This window comes from Oncorhynchus mykiss, chromosome 8 (genome assembly GCF_057628025.1).
Source record: "Oncorhynchus mykiss isolate SJ-2025 chromosome 8, ASM5762802v1, whole genome shotgun sequence".
Classification (NCBI taxonomy): Eukaryota; Metazoa; Chordata; class Actinopteri; order Salmoniformes; family Salmonidae; genus Oncorhynchus; species Oncorhynchus mykiss.
The window spans coordinates 55,711,704-55,733,280 of NC_143029.1; the positions used below are offsets into that span (position 1 = coordinate 55,711,704).

Consider the following 21,577-nt stretch of genomic DNA (forward strand, 5'->3'; position numbering starts at 1 on the left):
AGCAAGGAAATGCCTCCTCCAGAAATAAAGCTTGTCCCAAGTGGGTGTGACACCTGCTCCCACTGCACTGCTGCTTGGATTCCACCTGGCGATCTGTTCACCGTCTGCCCTGGCTTATCTCCCCCTGTCTGGTACATGTACCCCTACCACACTCCCCCCTCCCTACCAAGCTTTCACTTGCCTTCAGCACACAGGCACTGTGTGTGTACATTTTGCCTCATGACTCCTGCATGCTTTGTTGACTATGAACATTCTTGTTTACTCTAAAGTGGGACAGTGACTGTTCCCACACTTGGGACTCTGACTCTATTAGTTACACTGACTTTTGGCCCCCCATCCTATTCTAACCACATCTCGCTGGCTTTGTATTCATGTTACCTGACGAAATTGCTGTACAATATGATCCTGTTGCCATCTAATGCACATTCAAATATCATAAATCAACACTGCAGAGCTCTCCCTGTCCTCTGCCGTACCTCGATTGTATTACTGTTGATGATATCTGGAAATGTGCATGTATACCCTGGCCCATCTACTGTCGCTAGCCCCAATTGACTTGTGCTCTGATATGTTTCACTGATTTCTGCTCTTTGTAAAAGCCTGGGTTTTCTGCACATTAACACTGGAAATGTATTACCTAAAATGGATTAATTGAAAGTGTGGGTTCCCAGCTCCAATCCAGATGTGTTTGTCATTACTAAGATGTGGTTCAGAAAGAGTATTTTGAATACTGATGTTAACCTTTCTGGCTATTACCTTTTTCGGCAAGACAGATCTTCCAAAGGTGGGGGAGTGGCAATCTTTACCAAGGATCACCTTCAGTGCTTGGTTGTCGCCACCAAGTCTGTCCCCAAACTATTTAAGCATTAAACTTTCAATTAGCTCTTCGTTGACTGTTGCAGGGTGTTATCGTCCTCCATCAGCACCGTCCTGTACCCTACCTGCCCTAAACGCTCTTCTGGCCCCTTACAATAAGTCTGAATTTGTCCTGCTAGGTGACCTAAACTGGAACATGCTTAAACCACCTGACCAAGTCCTAAAGCAATGGGACTCCCTAAATCTTTCTCAGATTATTACCAATTCTATAAGGTATGACTCCAAACACCCAGAAAAGGCTACTCTTCTCAAAGTTATCCTCACCAGTCTATTGTTTTCTGTAATGCCCTTAGTGATCACTGTTTTACAGCCTGTGTTCGTAATGGCTGCTCAGTGAAACGTCCTGTCCTGATTTGTCATAGATGCTTGCTAAAAAACTTTAATGAGCAAGCCTTCCTTCATGACCTGGCCTCTGTAAATTGGTATAGAATCAGCTTGATCCCTTCTGTCGAAGAAGCTTGGACCTTATTTTTTGATATCTTCAGTGATATTGTTAACAAACACTCCCCCATAAAGAAAATGAGAATTAAAAACAGGTTCAGCTCCTGGTTCGACCATGATTTGCAGAGTTACTCCACCTCGATAATCCCTGCCCTGCTACAAAGTTTCTCCCTGCAGGCGGTCACTGAGTCCGAGGTGCTAAAGGAGTGCCTTAAACTTGACCCCAAGAAACCATCTCGGTCTGATGGTTTAGACCCATTCTTTAAGGTTGCTGCCCCTATAATCGCCAAGCCTTTCTCTCCTCTGGGGATGTTCCCATTGCTTGGAAGGCAGCCACGGTTGGTTCTTTATTTAAAGGGGGAGATCAAGCTGATCCTAACTGTTATAGGCATATTTCAATTTTTCCATGTTTATCAAAAGTGTTGGAAAACTGACTGGCTTTCTTGACGTCTATAGTATTCTCTCTGGTATGCAATCTGGTTTCCGCTCAGGTTGTGGATGTGTCACCGCAACCTTAAAGGTTCTCAATGATGTCACCATTACCTTTGATTCTAAGAAATGTAGTGCTGCTATTTTTATTGACTTGGCCAAAGCTTTTGATACAGTAGACCTTTCCATTCTTGTGGGCCGGCTAAGGAGTATTGGTGTCTCTGATGGGTCTTTGGCCTGGTTTGCTAACTACCTCTCTCAAAGAATGTAGTGTATAAAGTCAGAACATCTGCTGTCTCAGCTACTGCCTGTCACTAAGGGTGTAACCCAAGGCTTGATCCTAGGCCCCATGCTCTTCTCAATTTACATCAACAACATAGCTCAGGCAGTAGGAAGCTCTCTCATCCATTTATATGCAGATGATACAGTCTTATACTCAACTGGCCCCTCCCCGGATTTTGTGTTAAACGCTCAAGAACAAAGCTTTCTTAGTGTCCAACAAGCTTTCTTTGAACACCTCCAAAACAAAGGTCATGTGGTTTGGTAAGAAGAATGCCCCTCTCCCCACAGGTGTGATTACTACCTCTGAGGGTTTAGAGTTTGAGGTACTCCTCTCCTACAAGTATTTGGGAGTATGGCTAGATGGTACACTGTCCTTCTCTCAGCACATATCAAAGCTGCAGGCTAAAGAGTGGCTAGATGTTCTTTACCATTCGGCCATCAGATTTTCCATCAATGCTCCTTATAGGACACATCACTGCACTCTATACTCCTCTGTAAACTGGTCATCTCTGTATACTTGTCACAAGACCCACTGGTTGTTGCTTATTTATAAAACCCTCTTACTTACCCCCTCACTTCCCCCTATCTGAGATATCTATTGCAGCCCTCATCCTCCACATAGCACCCGTTCTGCCAGTCACATTCTGTTAAAGGCCCCCAAAGCATATGTAGTAGAGTTAAAAGGGTTATTCCATCAAACTTCAAATTATTAGAATTGTACACAACGCAGAACAGAACAACCAGGTTGAGGGTCATTGGCCAAAACCCGAGAACAGGAATATTCCAAGTTCAGACAGAAGGGGGGGAGTCAGATCGCTATGATTGCCAGGAACTTCACTTTTGGTGTCTATTTTGAATTGTTGCGCTACTGGTGCTGCCTGTTGATGTTATGTAGGCAGCTAGTAGCTGAATGATGTTAACATCTTCGGTTTTTGTTTCATTAAATATTTTTGATTTCATCTGGGTGCATCTGGGTGCTTGTGTCACCTACTAACACCCTGGTACTACCCGTAGCTACCCGTAGCTCCCGTTATCCTCAGTCAAGAAAACGCTCTTCATTTCTTGGTTCTCCTGTGGTACATAAGAAACCCGCTACACATACACATCACTGTGTCACTCGTCTTTTCAGTTCAGTCTCAATCTCTCAGTTTTATTTATTTCACCTTTATTTAACCAGGTAGGATAGTTGAGAACAAGTTCTCATTTGCAACTGCGACCTGGCCAAGATAAAGCATAGCAGTGTGAACAGACAACACAGAGTTACACATGGAGTAAACAATTAACAAGTCAATAACACAGTAGAAAAAAAAGGGGAGTCTATATACAATGTGTGCAAAAGGCCTCATGCCTTTTGACTCCCCTTTTAGGCGAAGGTAGGTAGGCGAATAATTACAATTTTGCAGATTAACACTGGAGTGATAAATGATCAGATGGTCATGTACAGGTAGAGATATTGGTGTGCAAAAGAGCAGAAAAGTAAATAAATAAAAACAGTATGGGAATGAGGTAGGTGAAAATGGGTGGGCTATTTACCAATAGACTATGTACAGCTGCAGCGATCGGTTAGCTGCTCAGATAGCTGATGTTTGAAGTTGGTGAGGGAGATAAAAGTCTCCAACTTCAGCGATTTTTGCAGTTTGTTCCAGTCACAGGCAGCAGAGTACTGAAACGAAAGGCGGCCAAATGAGGTGTTGGCTTTAGGGATGATCAGTGAGATGCACCTGCTGGAGCGAGTGCTACGGATGGGTGTTGCCATCGTGACCAGTGAACTGAGATAAGGCGGAGCTTTACCTAGCAAGGACTTGTAGATGACCTGGAGCCAGTGGGTCTGGCGACGAATATGTAGCGAGGGCCAGCCGACTAGAGCATACAAGTCGCAGTGGTGGGTGGTATAAGGTGCTTTAGCGACAAAACGGATGGCACTGTGATAGACTGCATCCAGTTTGCTGAGTAGAGTGTTGGAAGCCATTTTGTAGATGACATCGCCGAAGTCGAGGATCGGTAGGATAGTCAGTTTTACTAGGGTAAGCTTGGCGGCGTGAGTGAAGGAGGCTTTGTTGCGGAATAGAAAGCCGACTCTTGATTTGATTTTCGATTGGAGATGTTTGATATGAGCCTGGAAGGAGAGTTTGCAGTCTAGCCAGACACCTAGGTACTTATAGATGTCCACATATTCAAGGTCGCAACCATCCAGGGTGGTGATGCTAGTTGGGCATGCGGGTGCAGGCAGCGATCGGTTGAAAAGCATGCATTTGGTTTTACTAGCGTTTAAGAGCAGTTGGAGGCCGCGGAAGGAGTGTTGTATGGCATTGAAGCTCGTTTGGAGGTTAGATAGCACAGTGTCCAATGACGGGCCGAAGGTATATAGAATGGTGTCGTCTGCGTAGAGGTGGATCAGGGAATCGCCCGCAGCAAGAGCAACATCATTGATATATACAGAGAAAAGAGTCGGCCCGAGAATTGAACCCTGTGGCACCCCCATAGAGACTGCCAGAGGACCGGACAGCATACCCTCCGATTTGACACACTGAACTCTGTCTGCAAAGTAATTGGTGAACCAGGCAAGGCAGTCATCCGAAAAACCGAGTAAGAGTCAATCTCTTCATTCAAAGACTCAATCATGGACACTCTGACAGTTGTGGCTGCTTTGCGTGATGTATTGTTGTCTCTACCTTCTTGCTGTTGTCTGTGCCCAACAACGTTTGTACCCTGTTTTGTGCTGCTACCATGCTGTGTTGTCATGTGCTGCTGACATATGTTGTCGTCTTAGGTCTTTCTTTATGTAGTGTCTCTTGTCCTGATGTGTGTTTTGTCCTATTTTTTTTTTTTTTACATTTATTTTTAATCCTATCCCACGCAGGAGGCCTTTTGGTAGGCCGTCACTGTAAATAAGAATTTGTTCTTAACTGACTTAGTTAAATAAAGTAACAAAATGCTGTAAAAATTAACATGCACTCTCAAAAGATATTTGGTTAGGTCTATGCAGGGAACTTGCTGACTTGGAGAGGATTCCATCAATCTTACAACATTGACAGCATAGGTACGAATGTTTGTTATTTTTCTTTGGCTATAACCAATTTTATTCTTATTCAGACTCTTGAAATATTTTCTCTATACAGGCAAAATGTACCCTTGACATAAAATGAGCTCTGATTGGGAAAATTTGATTTCAACGGTCATCTAACTCTTTCTAGAGCTCCGACTTTATGACCTGAAGACCACTGACCGAATGAGTCAACCTCGTTTCCCCCCTGCCTTCATGGTGCGTTCAAGACAACTGGGAATTCAGAAAAATACAAGGTAAAGTATTGACGTCAGTGATCTTCAGGTTGGAGCTCTATAAAGGAGGCTGAGGCTGGAGTTGGATTTTGTCACCACCAAATATGGTGATGAGGAAACCCGGTGTCCGGCAGTGGGGGAAGCTGGAGAAAGAGGCATTTTGGTAGACATTCTGCAAATGTTCTCATCAATTAAACATTAAATCTCAATACAGTTCTGTTTTAAAAAAAAACTAGAATATGTTAGAGTGGACTAATGTGTAGACTTTACAAGTTTTTAAAAAAAATTACGTTGTTTAGGAGTGAATAGCCACAGGAAATAGGGGTGCAGCACCCCCTTAAAAATCATAAAAAAATAATAACAAATACAAAAATTGTGAAAATAGATTTTCTTCACAAAAGTAGTGCACTGGTGGGGCCTCCAGGGTGGCGCAGTGGTTTAAGGCGAGTCCAGGCTCTGTATAATCCGGCCGCGACCGGGAGACCCATGGGGCGGTGCACAATGGGCTCAGCGGGGAGGGTTCGGCCGGCAGGGATGTTCTGGTCCCATCGCGCATTAGCGACTCTTGTGGTAGGCCAGGCGCAATGCACAAGCTTCACAATGGGCTTGTTCAACATTGCAGCCGACTGACTGATCTACAAAGAACCTTGTATCATAAATAACTAGAGCAGTCAGCAGTTTGTAGAGCAGTCAGTCACAATTTATCCATGATGCATTGCGGTTTTGAGACGGCCAGTACCTTAACTAGACCAAAGATGATCTATTATATTGAGAAGATAGTCGAGTGACCGCTCTAACAATGGAAAGATCAGGCGGGACCATTCTAGCCAATGAGAGGGCAGATGCGTGCATGAACAACAGGCACAACAAAGTCGTTTCTCTCAAAGTCGACACAACATTTGTAACTAAATGTATATTCTATCAAATATGCTTCACGTAATTCAACTCGCTCTCATAGACCTCCATACAAAAAGAGGGCTTATCTCACACGGACAGACTTTGGGCAGCGTAAATCCTCTCGCTCCGCCTCTTCCTCTCTGGCTACACACACACACACCTGGGTGGAAGGCACCAACAATGTTTTCAATCAAATTGGCTTACAATAGCCTACAGACCCTGGTTCGATTCCAGGCTGTATCACAACAGATTGGGAGTCCAATAGAGTGGCACACAATTGGCCCAGCATCGTTAGGGTTTGGCTGGGGTAGGCCGTCATTGTAAATAAGAGTTTGTTCTTAACGGACTTGCCTAATTAAATAAAAAAACAAAAATACCAGGAGAATAAGGTTCTTTCCAGTGACACCTGGGAAACTCCCAACACTGCAGAAATGAGACAAATGACTAAATGCAGTCTTTCTACAAAAAGTTGATACTGATACTGATATAAGACCTGAATGTGACTGTTTCAGTAACAATTTCAATATATCTTACTGTGTGTGAACGTTTCACAGCTTCTATAGCTCATGTCCAGCAGATGGAGACATTGTACAACAATGAAACAACATTCAATGGGTCAGTCACATTGATATGCTTTGATTTTTATTTAATGTCATTTCATTTACAAATAGTAATGCAAAGATACTAAGACAGAAGCCTTCACACAAGAAAAATACATTAGGTACGATTTGAGTAGAAGCTTAACATCCGTTATTTAGCACATAATATAGCCAACTTGGATTTTTTTGGGCCTGCTTTCTCCCTTTTATATAAAAGCACAATTTAGAGAACAAGAGTTGATCCATTCATTTTAAAAGGGCCAGCTCAACAAAAGTACAGGATTGCCAAACTGCTGCTGAATGCTAGGATTTGCATATTTGATGAGCATAACTGTGTCCTGTTGCTGTGAGTACAGAAGGTGTAGTATCCAGACATTGCAGTCAAATGCATGTGCAACGTTCAAGTAAATCGTACTCTAAAGGAAAATACATTATATTACAATTTAGCTGCCGTTGTATGAAGAAAGGACCACTAGAGTGGGTCATCCCCCATTAAATGCACATGTCTTTTTGTGGGAACTATTGAATGATCAAACAATTACGGTCTGTCTGATTCGTTTACCCTTTCAACATGTATTGCCTCTAACCAATTAAACATTTATATTCTGATATTGAGATCTGCATTTTATCCTACTGGAGATGAAGGAGAAAGGAAACCACACACTGCTCTTGATAGTATCACTGATCTTTAATAAGCTTTAGGTATCAGCCTCACGGCCTTCGTCAGAGCTTACGGGAGATGCTTTGGGTGAGCAGGTTTTAGTCACATGGTTAAATTTTATGTATAAATAAATACATTTTTAACTTTTATTTAACTAGGCAAGTCAGTTATCACATCAAGCCTTTTTGAGTCATTAGGGGTTATTTTGTCATTCATTACCATGGAGAAAGAGTTTCTAAGTGCTTCCACTAGGATTATTTTCAGCAGCGGTGGCGGGTGGGTATGTTTTCTTAAGGCCCTCTACTTGGCCGCAGAGATAAAATGTCCGCTTTAAAGCTAATTTCCTGCAATTCTACACATTTTACCATGACTTATGCCATGTTCTAATGTTTGAGTCACTCAGATAGTATAACAAAATGAATGCGGGCCCCATGCCATGACATTTTTGGAATTTTAGATTATCCCTGACTGTCTAGTTTTTATTTTGGTGTTAGTTTTCAAAGATGATCACATTTAAAAATATATAGCCTCATGACCTTTTCTATATACTTTATATCTGGTTTTGGTCATTTAAGTTTACACTGAAAACATAACCATCCCGAAAAGCAAAAAATGTTGCCTTGGCGTCAACGATTTAGCAGCAGCGGCCCGCCACCGTTAAATGAATGTAGGATAAACACTGAGAGTTACCTCAAGGTATCAAGCAGGAAAAGTCAGTCACATGTCAATCTTTATGCGGTAGGTTATGCAGCAAGAAACAAACTGTTAAGATAAAGCAGATTGTGGTTTCCTCATAAATATTATCCTTTTCTAAATGTAAACAATTCATAGACAAGTGCCCTGTTATAAAAGGATGTAATTCTCAAATCTAACAAAACTAAAACTTGGAGATAGTGGGAAAGTGGAGTATTTAACTCTAAACCTTTGACAGAAACACATTTTAGTAAATGACAGATAAACAAAGTGCTCTAAACAAGTGCATTACTTGAACATTAAAAAAGAGTTAAAGGGATGATTTATGAACTTCAGTTTCCTTAATGGTTCACCCGTTGCATGTAAAAAAACAACAATAGTATGATAACTCATCTGACAACACAAGGGAATGAAGGTAAAATAGCAACTCGCACATTTAACGGCTTACAGCAGCGTTTCGTTTTTTTTGTTGCCGTAGCACTAGACAGCTGATTCAAATAATTAAAGCTGGATGATTAGTTGATTTTAATCAGCTGTGTAGTGCTAGGGCAAAAAAAAAAAAAAAAAAACGTGCTCCCTTTGGGGTGCCGGGGACGGAGTTTGGGAAACGCTGGTTCATAGCCTGTGAGAAAGCAACGGCTGACTTTTCCATTCACTCAAAACAACTTAGCACATAGCCATCACTTACACACTCACTCTCTGTAAAAGGGAACATACAAATCACATTTCTAAATATTTATATTATTGGAAGTATATACAACTTTATATATATCTTGTAAAAACTGGTAAATACAGTTATTTTCCCTATCCTTTGCAACTATTTAGCCTGGATCTCTGTCAGTTTCAGAATTGGACAGCTCCATTGTCACAGCCATGACTTAAGGGAAGCTGTCAATTGCCGGGCAGTTAACTTTGAGATGGCCATGTTTGGCTATGTAATACCTGTCTGGTGTCAAAGGGGAAGCTAATGGGTTTACAGTATCTTGTGTGGGTGGCAAGGGTCCAGTTTATATTCCCCAAATTCCTCCTTATTTATATCAATTACATGAACCTACACACACACAAAACATCAAAACTTGCTCCATTCTTTGTAAACGGTTGCTTCTGTAAACGTTTGAGTGTAAACCATTAGAATAGCTGAATATTAGTGCAAAAATGGTGGCAGTAATAATAGACGTATCAAATCAGTCAGATTTACTACATGAAAACATTGTTTTAAAGAAAAGACAACAACTGATTGTAAAAACACAGGGAGCAATTTGGAGTTTGGATCAGTCTGAAAAACTTTAGATTAACCGATACTTCTAAGTCAGAAAGACAGAACAGAGCCACAATGACATAGTGCAGCACATGACTCTCAGTGCATATAACAACAATTTTCACTTTTGACATATCACAAAAACATTTATACCGAAAAGCAATATAAACAGCCAGTCTACGCACTCGACAAAAAGAATACACTTCAGTGGGCACCATCTCTAGCTCAAAAGCACATATAAGATCAAATGTATAAGCACGTACCAACAAATTGCATCTACATTTGCATAAAAGGCTGATAACAAAAATCTGTTGCTTTTGGATTGACAATCCAGTTTGTATGTGAGGCCTTGCCACTGTTCGAATCAAAAACAAAGACAATTTACCAAACAAGGAAAACATAACATTAAACCACATTTAAACAAAGGTCTATTCCACTTTTCTTCCTTAGTCTACAATTAATATTTTGCATTAAAAAAAACCAAAAAATAAAACCAAGCTAAACTAGAAAAGTACATTTCCTGAAGAAAATGTGGTGTGCATGCTATTTTATTTGATGCAATTGTATATAGTTATAGTTGAACTAAGTTCTAAAGAATTGGAATTTATACACATTTGCATAAAATAAATCACCAACATTAACTCTTAAACCATAAATCACGTGAACATGTGAAAGTTGATTTAGTACCTCTAGCTTTAATGGTTTAAGAGTTACTGTTGGCAATTTATTTTATGCAAATGTGTGCAAATGTATTTAATTCAGGTATAAATAATATCACAAATATTTTCAAAAGCAATATAAGTTGGGGCAGTCTTCACATTTGGAAATTGGTTTCGTCTTAATAGCTTAAGTTGTTTAAGTACTAGAGCGAGCGGAAGAAATCAAATAATGATGAGTATGTAAAAGTAAAGTGTCACAAAACGGAACAAAACAAAAGTAAAAACCAAGTGCTAAACATCAGAAGACGACATTGAATTCAAAACAGTTCTCATTTTCAGATCTATAACCGATAATGTTTTGCATGCTTGACCAGCTGACACTGAACCAACAGATCCTTTAAGGAACTCCCTTGTATCTATCTATGGTAAATGGTGATGCTGCATGTATTAACTGTAAACATAGTGAAATATGATGGAACAAGAGGATTCACTAACATATGAGACAAGCATTTAGTTAACTTTCAAATAACAAACTCCAACATAGCACAAAGGCACAATCATTTGTGTGCACTCACAATGCATTATGCTTCCTGCTACTGTATGAGCTGCACATTAAAGATGCGTTATAAAAGTTGAGTATAATTTCAGCCAGTAGTTTAGAAAGTAGTGCTCACAAGCCAAAACGGGTCACTGAAAATTGTGCACAATGATATGTTACGTCCTGCAAAAAGAAAATAAAACCAAAACCAGGCTTTGAAAGGATTCCCTCATTTCTCCACAGGTGACCCTATTTTGACATAATCGCACCACTAGTGGTATTTCTTTCAGGTGAATTTACACACCTGGTTCTGTGGCTAGCAAATTACATAGTATATATTCTATGATAATAATGGGGGTTGTTTGTATACTCTTTGCAGAACAAGATGACTGTTCTTACTCCTGTCCATGACAAATTGTAATATTAAAGTGTAATTTACCACAGCACCCCTTGATGCATCAATGGTGGTACATCCAATGGCTTCCCTATTTCATGGTTACTTCTCCCTGCATGAATTATACTCAAACTATGTAGCTTGAAAACATGTCCAGCTGTATCTGTTGTGCAGTGAGAAATCTCATTTCTATCCAAAAATACAAAGTTTATAAAAATCACCTCTTTTATATAGACAATACACATATGCTTTTCAAAAATACTTTTTCTTTTTTTTTTTTAACAAGGCAAGTTTGACCGAATACAGGGGAAAACAAGTCCAGTGCACATAACAGTCGCTCAGAGGGGGGTGAAACAAATACCAGGGTTCAATGTTCTAAAGTTGTAAGTAAAGTGCAAAAAAAAACAATTCTGGATAATGTCATGGCTACATCCAAGGGAATTACTCACAAGAAAAGCTCACTTGACATTGACTACTAACAGGTAAACTGTATAGCCGACATCTACAACATCACTGAAATTCTGACACTATACATCCAGAAAAGCTGGTGGGAAAACTGATGGACTTTTCCAATGACAATGAGTGGGAAACGATTGACAAGTACACACACAAATATTAAATATGAGAGAGACATTAACAGTACTGAACCAAACTCCAAATCGCATGCCACGTCCCTTTGATTTTGAAGTGAAACACCTAGAGTATGATGTAAGGGTGTCATCAAAAACAATGTGGTCGATGCTGAGGTTCATATGAAGATGTTGAGATTATGATAGTACTCTATGGCGATGTGATGAAATACATTCTGGTGGCAGAAATGCTGTTCTAATAGAGGCAGTTGAATCATGAAATCATCAACTTTCAGCAGTAAAAATAATCAACCTCAGACACATCCATGGGAGTCACATATAGGGGTTAATGTTCTTAGATATGCAGCGTAATCCTCAAGTTTCTCTTTTGTCATACTTTTTTACCGTTTCTGCCAAAGCCAACGTGCAGAATATATAATTTGCATTCTCATCTGTGAAGTGGAAGACCCAAACTAAAATGTTCAACAAAAAGTAGCGAATGAAACATGTCAAAATGCTTATTTTCTTTGCTGAAAAAGCTATCAAAATGGTACCGTACAAATAAGCATGGTAGGTACTTAGTTTAGGTACTTGCTTATGCCTATTAGATTGCTAATAACTCTGTCTTCAATCAATTAATTTGTTCTGCATAGATACCATAAGCAAAATCCAATTTTTAAAAAGACAACTAATTTAAACAAAACATCAATTACCAGGGAGCGAAATGTAAGGTTACTTAGCATAATCACGGTTCTAGGATAAGATGAGTGAGGTCACTCCATATGTATGGGTATGTCTCCATTGGTCGTAGTCAATAAGGAACTCCTATCACACAACATCTGTCGTAGACAGACAGGGGCGACAGCCAATAGACTCCACTCCTTTATAAGGCGCTGACGCCCCCTCCTGCGTTACTTGTACAAGTATACGTTCTTCCATACACAGATTGTGTGAATGGCAACGAGCTAAGTGACCTCAGTCATTATCATAAAACCAGGGTTAAGTAACGTCACATTCTATTTCAAATAATCGTTCGATCACTCAGTATGGGATTTAGCCAACTCCTGTAGGGCTCTTACACTCTCCAGGTAATCTAGACAGAATCAACTCTCAGATGTGCTGACTCGAAGCACACGTGCCGGTGAGATCGGTAAAATTCATGGAGGACTAATATCCCAGAGATACCTTCTTAAACCATGCCCGTGACGCAGCCACACCTCTGGTGGAATGAGCTCTGATGCCCTCCAGAGGTAGTCACCCCTTGCTATTATATGCCTTATAATAATCTCCACTTATCCAAAGGACAAATACCTGGTCGAGAAATGGGTCTCCTTACATTAGGGAAGTCCTTTCAGGGCTCTCATCCTGTCCACGTAGAAGCACAAAATATGTGGAGCACAAGCAGTGGAAACAATATTCCTCCATGGAGAAATAAGTGGTGGGTGAAAAGCCAACGGCTCTAAAGAGAGATGATAGAAGCCCTACTAATCTTTAAGTACAAAAAAAATATTTATGTTGAAATAACCGTGGATAACCCCAGGGCAAGGAACAAGCACTAGTGGTGAAACTGACAGTGCGTGCAGCTCACTCACCCGCTTTGTGGATACAAATGGCCAAGTAAAGCGGTATTAAATGAGAGAAACTCATTTCCACGCTTTCCATCGGCTGTGAAAATTACTCTCAAGCACCCTAGATGTTCCAGGGTGGGACTATCTGCTTGGTCACTGGTCGTAGGCGAAGTCCGCCTGCTGTACTGGAACCCAAGTGAGAACGGCAGGGCCCAAAACAGGGCTGGAGATGTTGGTGCGTGTATCACAATCCCTCCTTAGCGCGCACTGCTAGAGGGAGGCTTCCCTCGTCATATTGCTCCAGCACCCATGTATACCATCTGGTGACAGCCAGGCCTACCAACAGTGTGGAGGCTAGACGTCTGAATCAGTCTCGGTTTTAAGAGTGCAATACAGAGGAACAGAGCAGATCTGCCACTAACACACGCATGTTGTGTTCCAATGGTGCCTTGGTCACCATCCCATATCTAGCACCAATGTAACAAACAGCAGGACATGGAGGCCAGCCCGGGTCAGTGGTGTGGGATGTGCATGATGCACAACGGTGCTATGGCTTTAGCTAGCAGCAATGGTGAAGCGTGCCTGCTGTCTCTAACAGTCTGGGAACCAGTCTGCCAGATGAAAATGGCGAACGTGCCCTAGCAGTTGCGAGTCGTCAATGCAGTCAAATCCCTCTATAGTAGGATAGGATAGAAATGACGTTGAAGGACAGTTAACTAAGTGGATGGAGAACTTTAGTGACCAGCCCAAGGGATTTGTACCTGCCTACTATAACCCGTCCCCTCTCTCTCCATCGCTCGCTAGCCCTTTATGAAAGATGCAAGTGTTTGTGTTCTCGGAAGTACAGCAACTAATCAGTCTCCTCCATTCCAGAAATTACTGAATCGAATCTCGACACTCAGAAATGGGAGTTGACACTCAAGGAGTCATAGAATCAACCATTCTAGAGTCGACTCTCCACCACTACATCATCGTCGCCATCAACAGTTGGAAAAATGTCAGAGAAAGACAAGCGACAGCAACCAAGTCCTGTATGGCAATACCTTGAGAAGATAAATGAGAAGGAAATGCAAACTTTGGGAGGCGGAATTGAGGTACAGCAATGTATTGAGGTACAGCAATGTTAGTAGAGGTGCAATGCTTAACCATCTGAAAGGGACGCACCTTGAGACCCAAACCATTGCGCAGCTGCATTGTGAATACAAATGGAATGTATGCATTTTTCTTATTGTATGATTTTTTTCTCCCTCCAATTTGTCACATCCTTAATCTGAGCAGCCCCTCTGCTGCACCCACCTTATTGCTTGTTTTCCTATGAAGGAGAACAAAGCAGGTAGTAGCCCAAATGCAAAGTACAAGGAAGAGGCAGAATAGCACTGCAGGCTTAAAGGATAGCTGTCCGTGGCCTAGTCCGACAGCACCTGCTCCCCTCCTCCTTTTTCAAGAACCAAGAAGCAAATACATTATGTTCCCTGGCTCTAATAAAAGGATGTGGCAATAGAGACGAATTCCCGAAAGTCACCGAAATGCGAAGACATCAGGGCTGATGCCTGCCGTTCCTAAGCAACCCTGTACATCACCCGGGGGAGACTGTGCATGTGCAACAATCTTTCCCAGCCAGTAGGGGTGCATGCTATAGGTGCCGAGACCCTCGTTCGCCTGAGGCAAGGATGCCCTCTAGCAGCGCAAACGAGGTGTCAACTCTTTCATTATAATAAATTAGCTCTGTGCTGTTGGCGAGGGGCCTGGATGTAAGAGAAAAAGGTTATAAAAGAGGTATAGTGCACGGGGATGGCGCTTGATGGCAACTGGTGTACTGCCGTCCTGCTCCTTTCTGACCTAAGCAGTATGGAGGGAGAGCGAACACATAGTCTTCTGGCCCTGGCTGGAACAACAGAGCCAGGGGGGAGAGCTATGAATGGGGCGGATCTCACTGTTAACGAGGCCAAAGATAAGTCCCTGTGTAGTAGATGGGTAGAACAAACATAGTAGCATTTCTCTCATACCACAGGGTGGGGACATAAGTCTACACTGAACTGGAGAGAGGGTAGGGCAGGGAGCTTCTAGTGTGTCTCCATGGGTTTGAACAAAATAGAGTCACTGGCCATCCTGGCCACCAGGGGGCTTTAGGAGGGTGGAATGTTGCTGTGACTGCATCGAAGGATTGTTAACCTCCAGGCTTGCTCTGGTTCTGGGGCTTCGCCTGTGTATGGACAGTCAGCTGCGTAGCCAGGAACCTGAGTTCCTTATGGCTTATCCGTTGTCCCCTTCTAAACATCCCCCCTCTCCAACCTCAGGAGGCGGAATAAATTTGGCTTGGCCCCTGACACCCTCACAAACTTCAACAGATGCACCATTGAGAGCATTCTGTTGGGCTGTATCACCCCACGGTACAACTACACCATCCGTAGTCGAAGGACTCTCCAGAGGGTGGTACGGTCATCCCAACGCTTCACCTGGGGCACACTGCCTGCCCTCCAGGACATCTACAGCACACTGTCACAGGAAGACCAAGATCATCAAGGACCTCAGCCACCATCATCAAGGACCTCAGCAACAGTCCCAGCATCAAAGCTGGGACAAGCCATCTGACTGTTAAAACAGTCATCACTAGCCGGCTACCACCCGCTACTCTACCCGGCACCTTAGAGACTGCTGCTCTATGTACATAGAGTTATTGAACACTACTTTTCTACTGTATTTGTTACAAATTCCCTGCCGGTGACTTATCAGCACCACACAACCCTAAGCTGCACACTCCACTCCCCTTCCCCCACGACCGGAGCCTGAGAGTCTAGGGGTACCATAAACCTGCCTCTCTAACCTGTGTGACCTTTGCTCTGATAGGTTGCCAGGGAGGTTACTAAGGGGCCGGATATATGCCTATCCTCTTGACTCTGCAGGTCACACAATACTTGCAGTCTCCCTCAAGTGGCAGAGAGAAACAGTCTGTCTCTGCCCATCAACAACTGGACTCACTCATATCTCTGGACTTGTGGGATTTTGTGCGTGCCCAAAGTGAGTTGTGTGACATTTATATATTGTTCTTAATAGTTAGTTGTTACTATTGTTGTATGCCGTCTTTGTGTATAACTGTATTGTCATATGTGCAGGTAGCATATACATTTTCATCCTTCCCTTTAATAGTCTTGTTGCTCTACTTGTGCTATCAGTTATAGTATTGTGTAAAGTGTATTCATTACCTCTGTCTCTCAACCACTACCTTTCCACTACCTTTCCCACATTCATCCCCATGTCCATTCCCATCTTCCTGTGAATGATTATTTATATTCTGAACTTTGAAATTGCTCGTTCTGATAATGCTCATTCTGTTGTGTTAATTTCTTTTAACTTTTGGATTATGTGTGCATTGTTATTGTATTGCTAGATATTTCTGCATTGTTGGAGCTAGAAACATAAGCATTTCGCTGCACCTGCGATAACATTGCAAAAGAGTGTGTGCGCGACCAACTTCGATTTGATTTTGATTTATAGAAAAAAAAACAGGCTATGTGGCAAGTGGGACAAAGAGCAATATATTTCTGGAGGTGAGGTGCTGTAAGCATCGGGTGGGGACAGTGCTTGTTGGTGACTGAATTCTACCCGCCCAGCCTCGGCTTGAACCTGAACCAAGGGGAGAGCTTAGCTTGGAGGGCACTTGTGCCCGGTTACAACTAACATCAGCTAGCCTGTCTTTGCCGTCTCGTGGACCGGATCATACAATTGGGACCAGTTCAAACAGTAAACACAAAGAAACTGGGTGCTAGACTAAGTACGTATGAGGGTTAGGCTAGTAATATCCAGGCGGTAGTTAGCTAACTAGTTGGTGTTTGTCGGGATGGCTGGTAGAATAGCTTAAGCTAGCATTGAACAGTTCTCGGTTCATGCCATACAATACTTGCAGTAATCAGGGTAATCAATCGTCTGCTAGACGACGTTAAGCCATGAGGTCCTCATAATTGGTATTAGCTAGCCAGTGTTCACCCAGTGGCTTACTCTTCTGGCTGTAGCTAGCACCATGCTAGCCGAGAAGACCTGTGTTACTCTTCGGTCTGGAAAGCCTCTTTTGACCATAGTACTGTGCGGTGTAAACAGTCAGTTTTAGCAATAACTAGCTAGTAATTCCAAGAATTTGAGTGCTTGGCTTAGTTTGCCCAGTACAAGGAAATACAGTAGCCATAACTCCGGAAGAAATTGTTTTGTCAGCCGGGTTATACATGTTACTCAAAGCCTGCCTGACCATGGAGTACTTACAGTTCAGCTAGCTAGTAGTAGCCCAGTGGGCTAAATGCCTAGCTGTAGTTAGCACTTTGTTAGCTTGAGAGGTTGACTCTCTACAGGCTGAAAATATCCCACGACTGCAGTGCCGAGAGGCAAGACCGGCCAGCGTATCCAGCGAGGGGAAATAATGCTACCCAGTGTAGGTAGCAAGAGCTTGCAGAGGGAGCTAGCTCTGAGCGTGTACTGGCTGACGTTAGCTATGGAGCTAGTCCTGGCTTTAGCTAGCTAGCGTTCGACAGGAAAACCCTGGGCTGTGTGTGTGCTGCTGATGCTCAGCTGTGTAGCTAGAAGTCCTGTCGGTAGCTAGCTAGAGTTCACCTTGTGGGTTAGTTGCCTAGCTATTGCAAGCACGCTGGAAAGAGAGCCAGTGTTGGAGTGTAGCTCACTGTTGGAGTGAGCTACAAGCCTAGGGTGGCACGCTGAGCTTTGCTCTATAGGCTAGAGAATCTCCCAAGACCGCAGTACCTATAGGCAAGACCGGTCAACCTGGTCAGCAAGGCCGCTGGAAAGTTAGGCAGGAGGAAGGAATGCTACCTACGCCAGGAGAGAGCTCTAGTCGTGTGCTCACCGACGCTTAGCTGGGTAGCTAGCTAGTCCTGGCATAGGAAGCTGGTTTTCACCCCAAGGGTTAGTAACCTAGCTGGTGCTAGCACACTGCTAGCTAAAGAGAAGGTGCATTCTTTGTGAGCTAGCTGGGTTAAATTCACCTGAAGCAGGACCAAGCCAAGTTTCTTCCTTCCTCCACATCATTGGGAATAAGCAGCAGGAAGTGGTAGCTAGGTGCGCTGGTAGGGTAGAACTAGCTGTGTGACGCTAGCTAGCCAGAGACAGAGGAAATTTTACTTTTGGGTAAAAAGCTAAACACTCAACAAAAAGCTAGATTCCTACACTCAACAGCGAACCACACGGGTTCACCTATCAACAGTTCAGCAGGAAACTGTAGTCTAAATCAATGCTGAGGAGAGTATATTAGCAGTATTACGTCATCGTAAGGAAGAATGAAAAGTGAGGCAGGAAGGAGCGACAGCGCCTTATAAAGGAGAGGGGTTCCCCCTTATTGGCGGTCGCTGCAGTCTATGACAGACGTTGTGTGATAGGAGTTCCTTGTTGACTACACCCAACAGAGATGTACCCATACTGAGTGATCAAGCAATTATTTGAAATTAAAACATCTAATGCACAAGTAGCAACTACAAGGGCATCAGAAATGTGATACCTTGGCTCTTTCTGTCCATTTCTATTTGGCTGACAAGTGAAATACAGTACCACCTCAAATATGAAAAGCAAAATGGTAACAAGTGAAAAGCAGTGGATAACAACGTAAGTTGTGATAAACCTCCCCTAGTTGTGCTCAACTTGGTCCTCTTCTCACACTAGTGCCAATTTGATTCAGGCCATCGGAAAAGAAACGGTGATGCTTGATAAAAGTTTACACTTCACTACTTAAGAGTCTAAACAAGTTGCACAACAACCTGCATTTTTTTAAAGGAGAGTTGAGATGATAGTCTTCCATATCATGTACTCTTATAAGGCAGAATCTTATCACTCACAGTGATTCGTTCAGATATCATTTTTTATCTTGTTTGCATCTGAAAACCAGCTACCATTGGTGGCATATTACAGCTGAAATGTAATTTCATGGATAAATTGCCAAAGTGACGCTAGGCTGACATCCCTTTTTTTTTTATATCTACAAACATGATTCTGAGCGATTTTTCAAGGTTTGTTAAACTGGAATTTAGGTTTTACTTCAGCTGCCCTGGAAAATCATAAGCTAAAGGGGAGGGTTATAACTCCTAGTTGTTCAACTAAGTAAACCGCTTAGATGTTGACCAGCACTAAAACATGTTGTACAAAATTGATGGATTGAAATGAAAATGACAAGTTCGGAAGGGAACCTAAAGTAAAATACTGGTCAACTTCGGGGCAAAAATCAGAGCACCAATAAATACAACTAGTGTGAGTTAGACAGCGAGGTTAAGGGCATTGGCGGAAATGTGACTGGCAAGATTTACCATGAGAGGGCGGTTCTGAAAAGCAGATGAGTGATTATATGAGCTAAGACATGCTAATCTAGTATGGCAGGTGAGAGAAAGATAAACCGTTTCCCCTGCAGACATGATTTGAATCAGTTAATGTCTTCAAATGGGAGGCGAGACCAATGTAGTGTTGTAGCTGTAGCCCCTACTGTTTTCCTTCTTTACAAAAACCAAAGCATCCAACAGAAAGGCCAGCAGGATGCATGTGTAAAAAATAAATGTAAAAAAGTTAAGGGATGAAGAATGGTAAGCACAAACTAGTCACAGCAGGACCATAAGCTCAATATCCACCAGACATGACAATGTTGCCATCGATCTTTCCCATTCTGAAGAGAGAAAGCAAACTGTGTCGACCATTTCTTGACAAACTAATTTCCCTACTACCTCACTATCCCATAGCTCTTAGAAAGGGGCTGCTGGTGAAGCGAGGTGGGATGAACACACTTCACAGCTGGGGCCTCGCCTTGGGCTCCCACACCCCAAAAGTAGCCCTCTCCCCTTAGACACAAGCCCTCAACACCTCAGGCCGGGTTTCACCGACATAGTCGGTGACTTTGGCAGCAGCTCTACAGCCGGTCAATCCGAAAGGCGTCTTCAGTGGCAGGGTCAGTGAGGACCATGTCAGGGTCATTGAGCATGTGCAGCCCGTCCAGGGTCAGCGGGTCGATCTTCAGCTCGTCTAGGGGAAACTGAGAGTCCGCATCGAAGCTGATGTCAGCTGACAGAGAGCTAGAAGACAACCCCTTGGACAATCTGGGTGGAGACTCTCCTGTGGCTAAAACAGACATGGGTAGAGAGATGAGGAGAGGTCAGAGTCTTCCAGTTGCATTTACTCCACATAAAGAACATGATCTCATTAAATATTTCAAAGGAATAGCCAATAACAACAGGTGAGTGCCAAGCAAAATCAAATCCAAATAAATGCAGAAAACCTCTACTTTTAATGACCTTTGCTGAAGTTAGGAATGAAGGTACAGTCATGACTGCAATTATTTGCACCCTTGATAAAGATGAGCAAAAAATCATACAAATACTGAGCTATATTCTATGCTCCGGAAAAAATATTTTGTTTAAAAATAACATTTTTCTCAAAAAGATAGGGGTGATAATTATTGGCACCCCTGTTTTCAATACTCCGGCAGCCTCCACCTCAAGAGGATAAGAGCACAGAGCCTTTTTCGATCTTAGACCATTCCTTCAAACAGAATCTTTCTAGATTCTTGATATTCTTTTTCTGTGCTTATGGACTGCCCTCTTCAATTCAAACCACAGGTTTTCAATGTGGTTAAAGTCCAGAGAGAGATGTTGATTTTGTGGTCAATTAACCATTTCTTTGTTGATTTTGATGTGTGCTTGGGATTATTGTCTTGCTAGAAGATCCACATGCGGCTAAGTTTCAGCCTCCTGGCAGAGGAAACCAGGTTTTTGGCTAAAATGTTGGTACTGAGGAATGTTCATGATGCCGTTGACCTTAAAGGCCCAAGGAAGCAAAATAGCCACATAAAAAAAAATCAAAGATTCTGTATTTTACAGTAGGTATGGGGTTCTTTCATCATTCTTTCGACAACTGGTGTACGTCACCAAAGAGCTCTATTTCCATGTCATCCAACAAATGTAAAAGCCTATAGTTTGCTAAACAGCATTGGCACTTGGATAGAACTGCTGACGGGTGAGTTCAACAAGGCTCCCGCTTGCGGCGAACATGTTACTAAGTAACAATTTCTGTTGAACAATTTAAATGAACAACAAATCTTACGGTGAAGCCACAAACGGCTACTTTTTGTGTGGATTACTGTGGCTTTTTAACAGCAATATTCAAACTGCCAATTACTTTGCTATTCTTACTACCATGTAATAGAAACCATACGTCAAAATTATTATTTGTAGCGGCAGTTTAGACTTGAAACAGACATGTTCGCCACACACTACCTTCTCATACTGTTAGCTAACGTTGTCAACGAACAGAAAACAAATGGAATGCATTAGCTAATGATTGCAAACGTTCGCAAACTATTTCACTTGTTGAATGCACCTCAGATCACGGGTTTTTCTGCCATTGAAATCCTCAGGCAGTATAAACGGATGGGAAAACACTTCCATTGTAAACATAAACA

At 42.4% G+C, this 21,577-nt stretch overlaps 1 protein-coding gene and 1 long non-coding RNA gene across 5 annotated transcripts in view; one reads left to right on the forward strand and one right to left on the reverse strand.

Moving 5' to 3' along the window:
* Positions 1-3,077: 3,077 nt before the first annotated feature.
* Positions 3,078-11,052, forward strand: LOC149982028 (uncharacterized). Its single transcript, XR_016482456.1, has 3 exons — positions 3,078-5,068; positions 5,223-5,328; positions 10,992-11,052. It is a non-coding gene; the product is annotated as an uncharacterized LOC149982028 (long non-coding RNA).
* Positions 11,053-11,213: 161 nt separating this feature from the next.
* crtc1a (CREB regulated transcription coactivator 1a) overlaps positions 11,214-21,577 on the reverse strand; it is a 44,679-nt gene continuing 34,315 nt past the window's right edge. For all 4 annotated transcript variants that reach the window (XM_090182003.1, XM_090182001.1, XM_090182002.1 and 1 more), the window contains one exon: positions 11,214-20,238. In XM_090182003.1, coding sequence (XP_090038129.1) covers positions 20,030-20,238 — 209 coding nt within the window. In that variant the 3' untranslated portion in view covers positions 11,214-20,029. The remainder of the gene's footprint in view (positions 20,239-21,577) is intronic.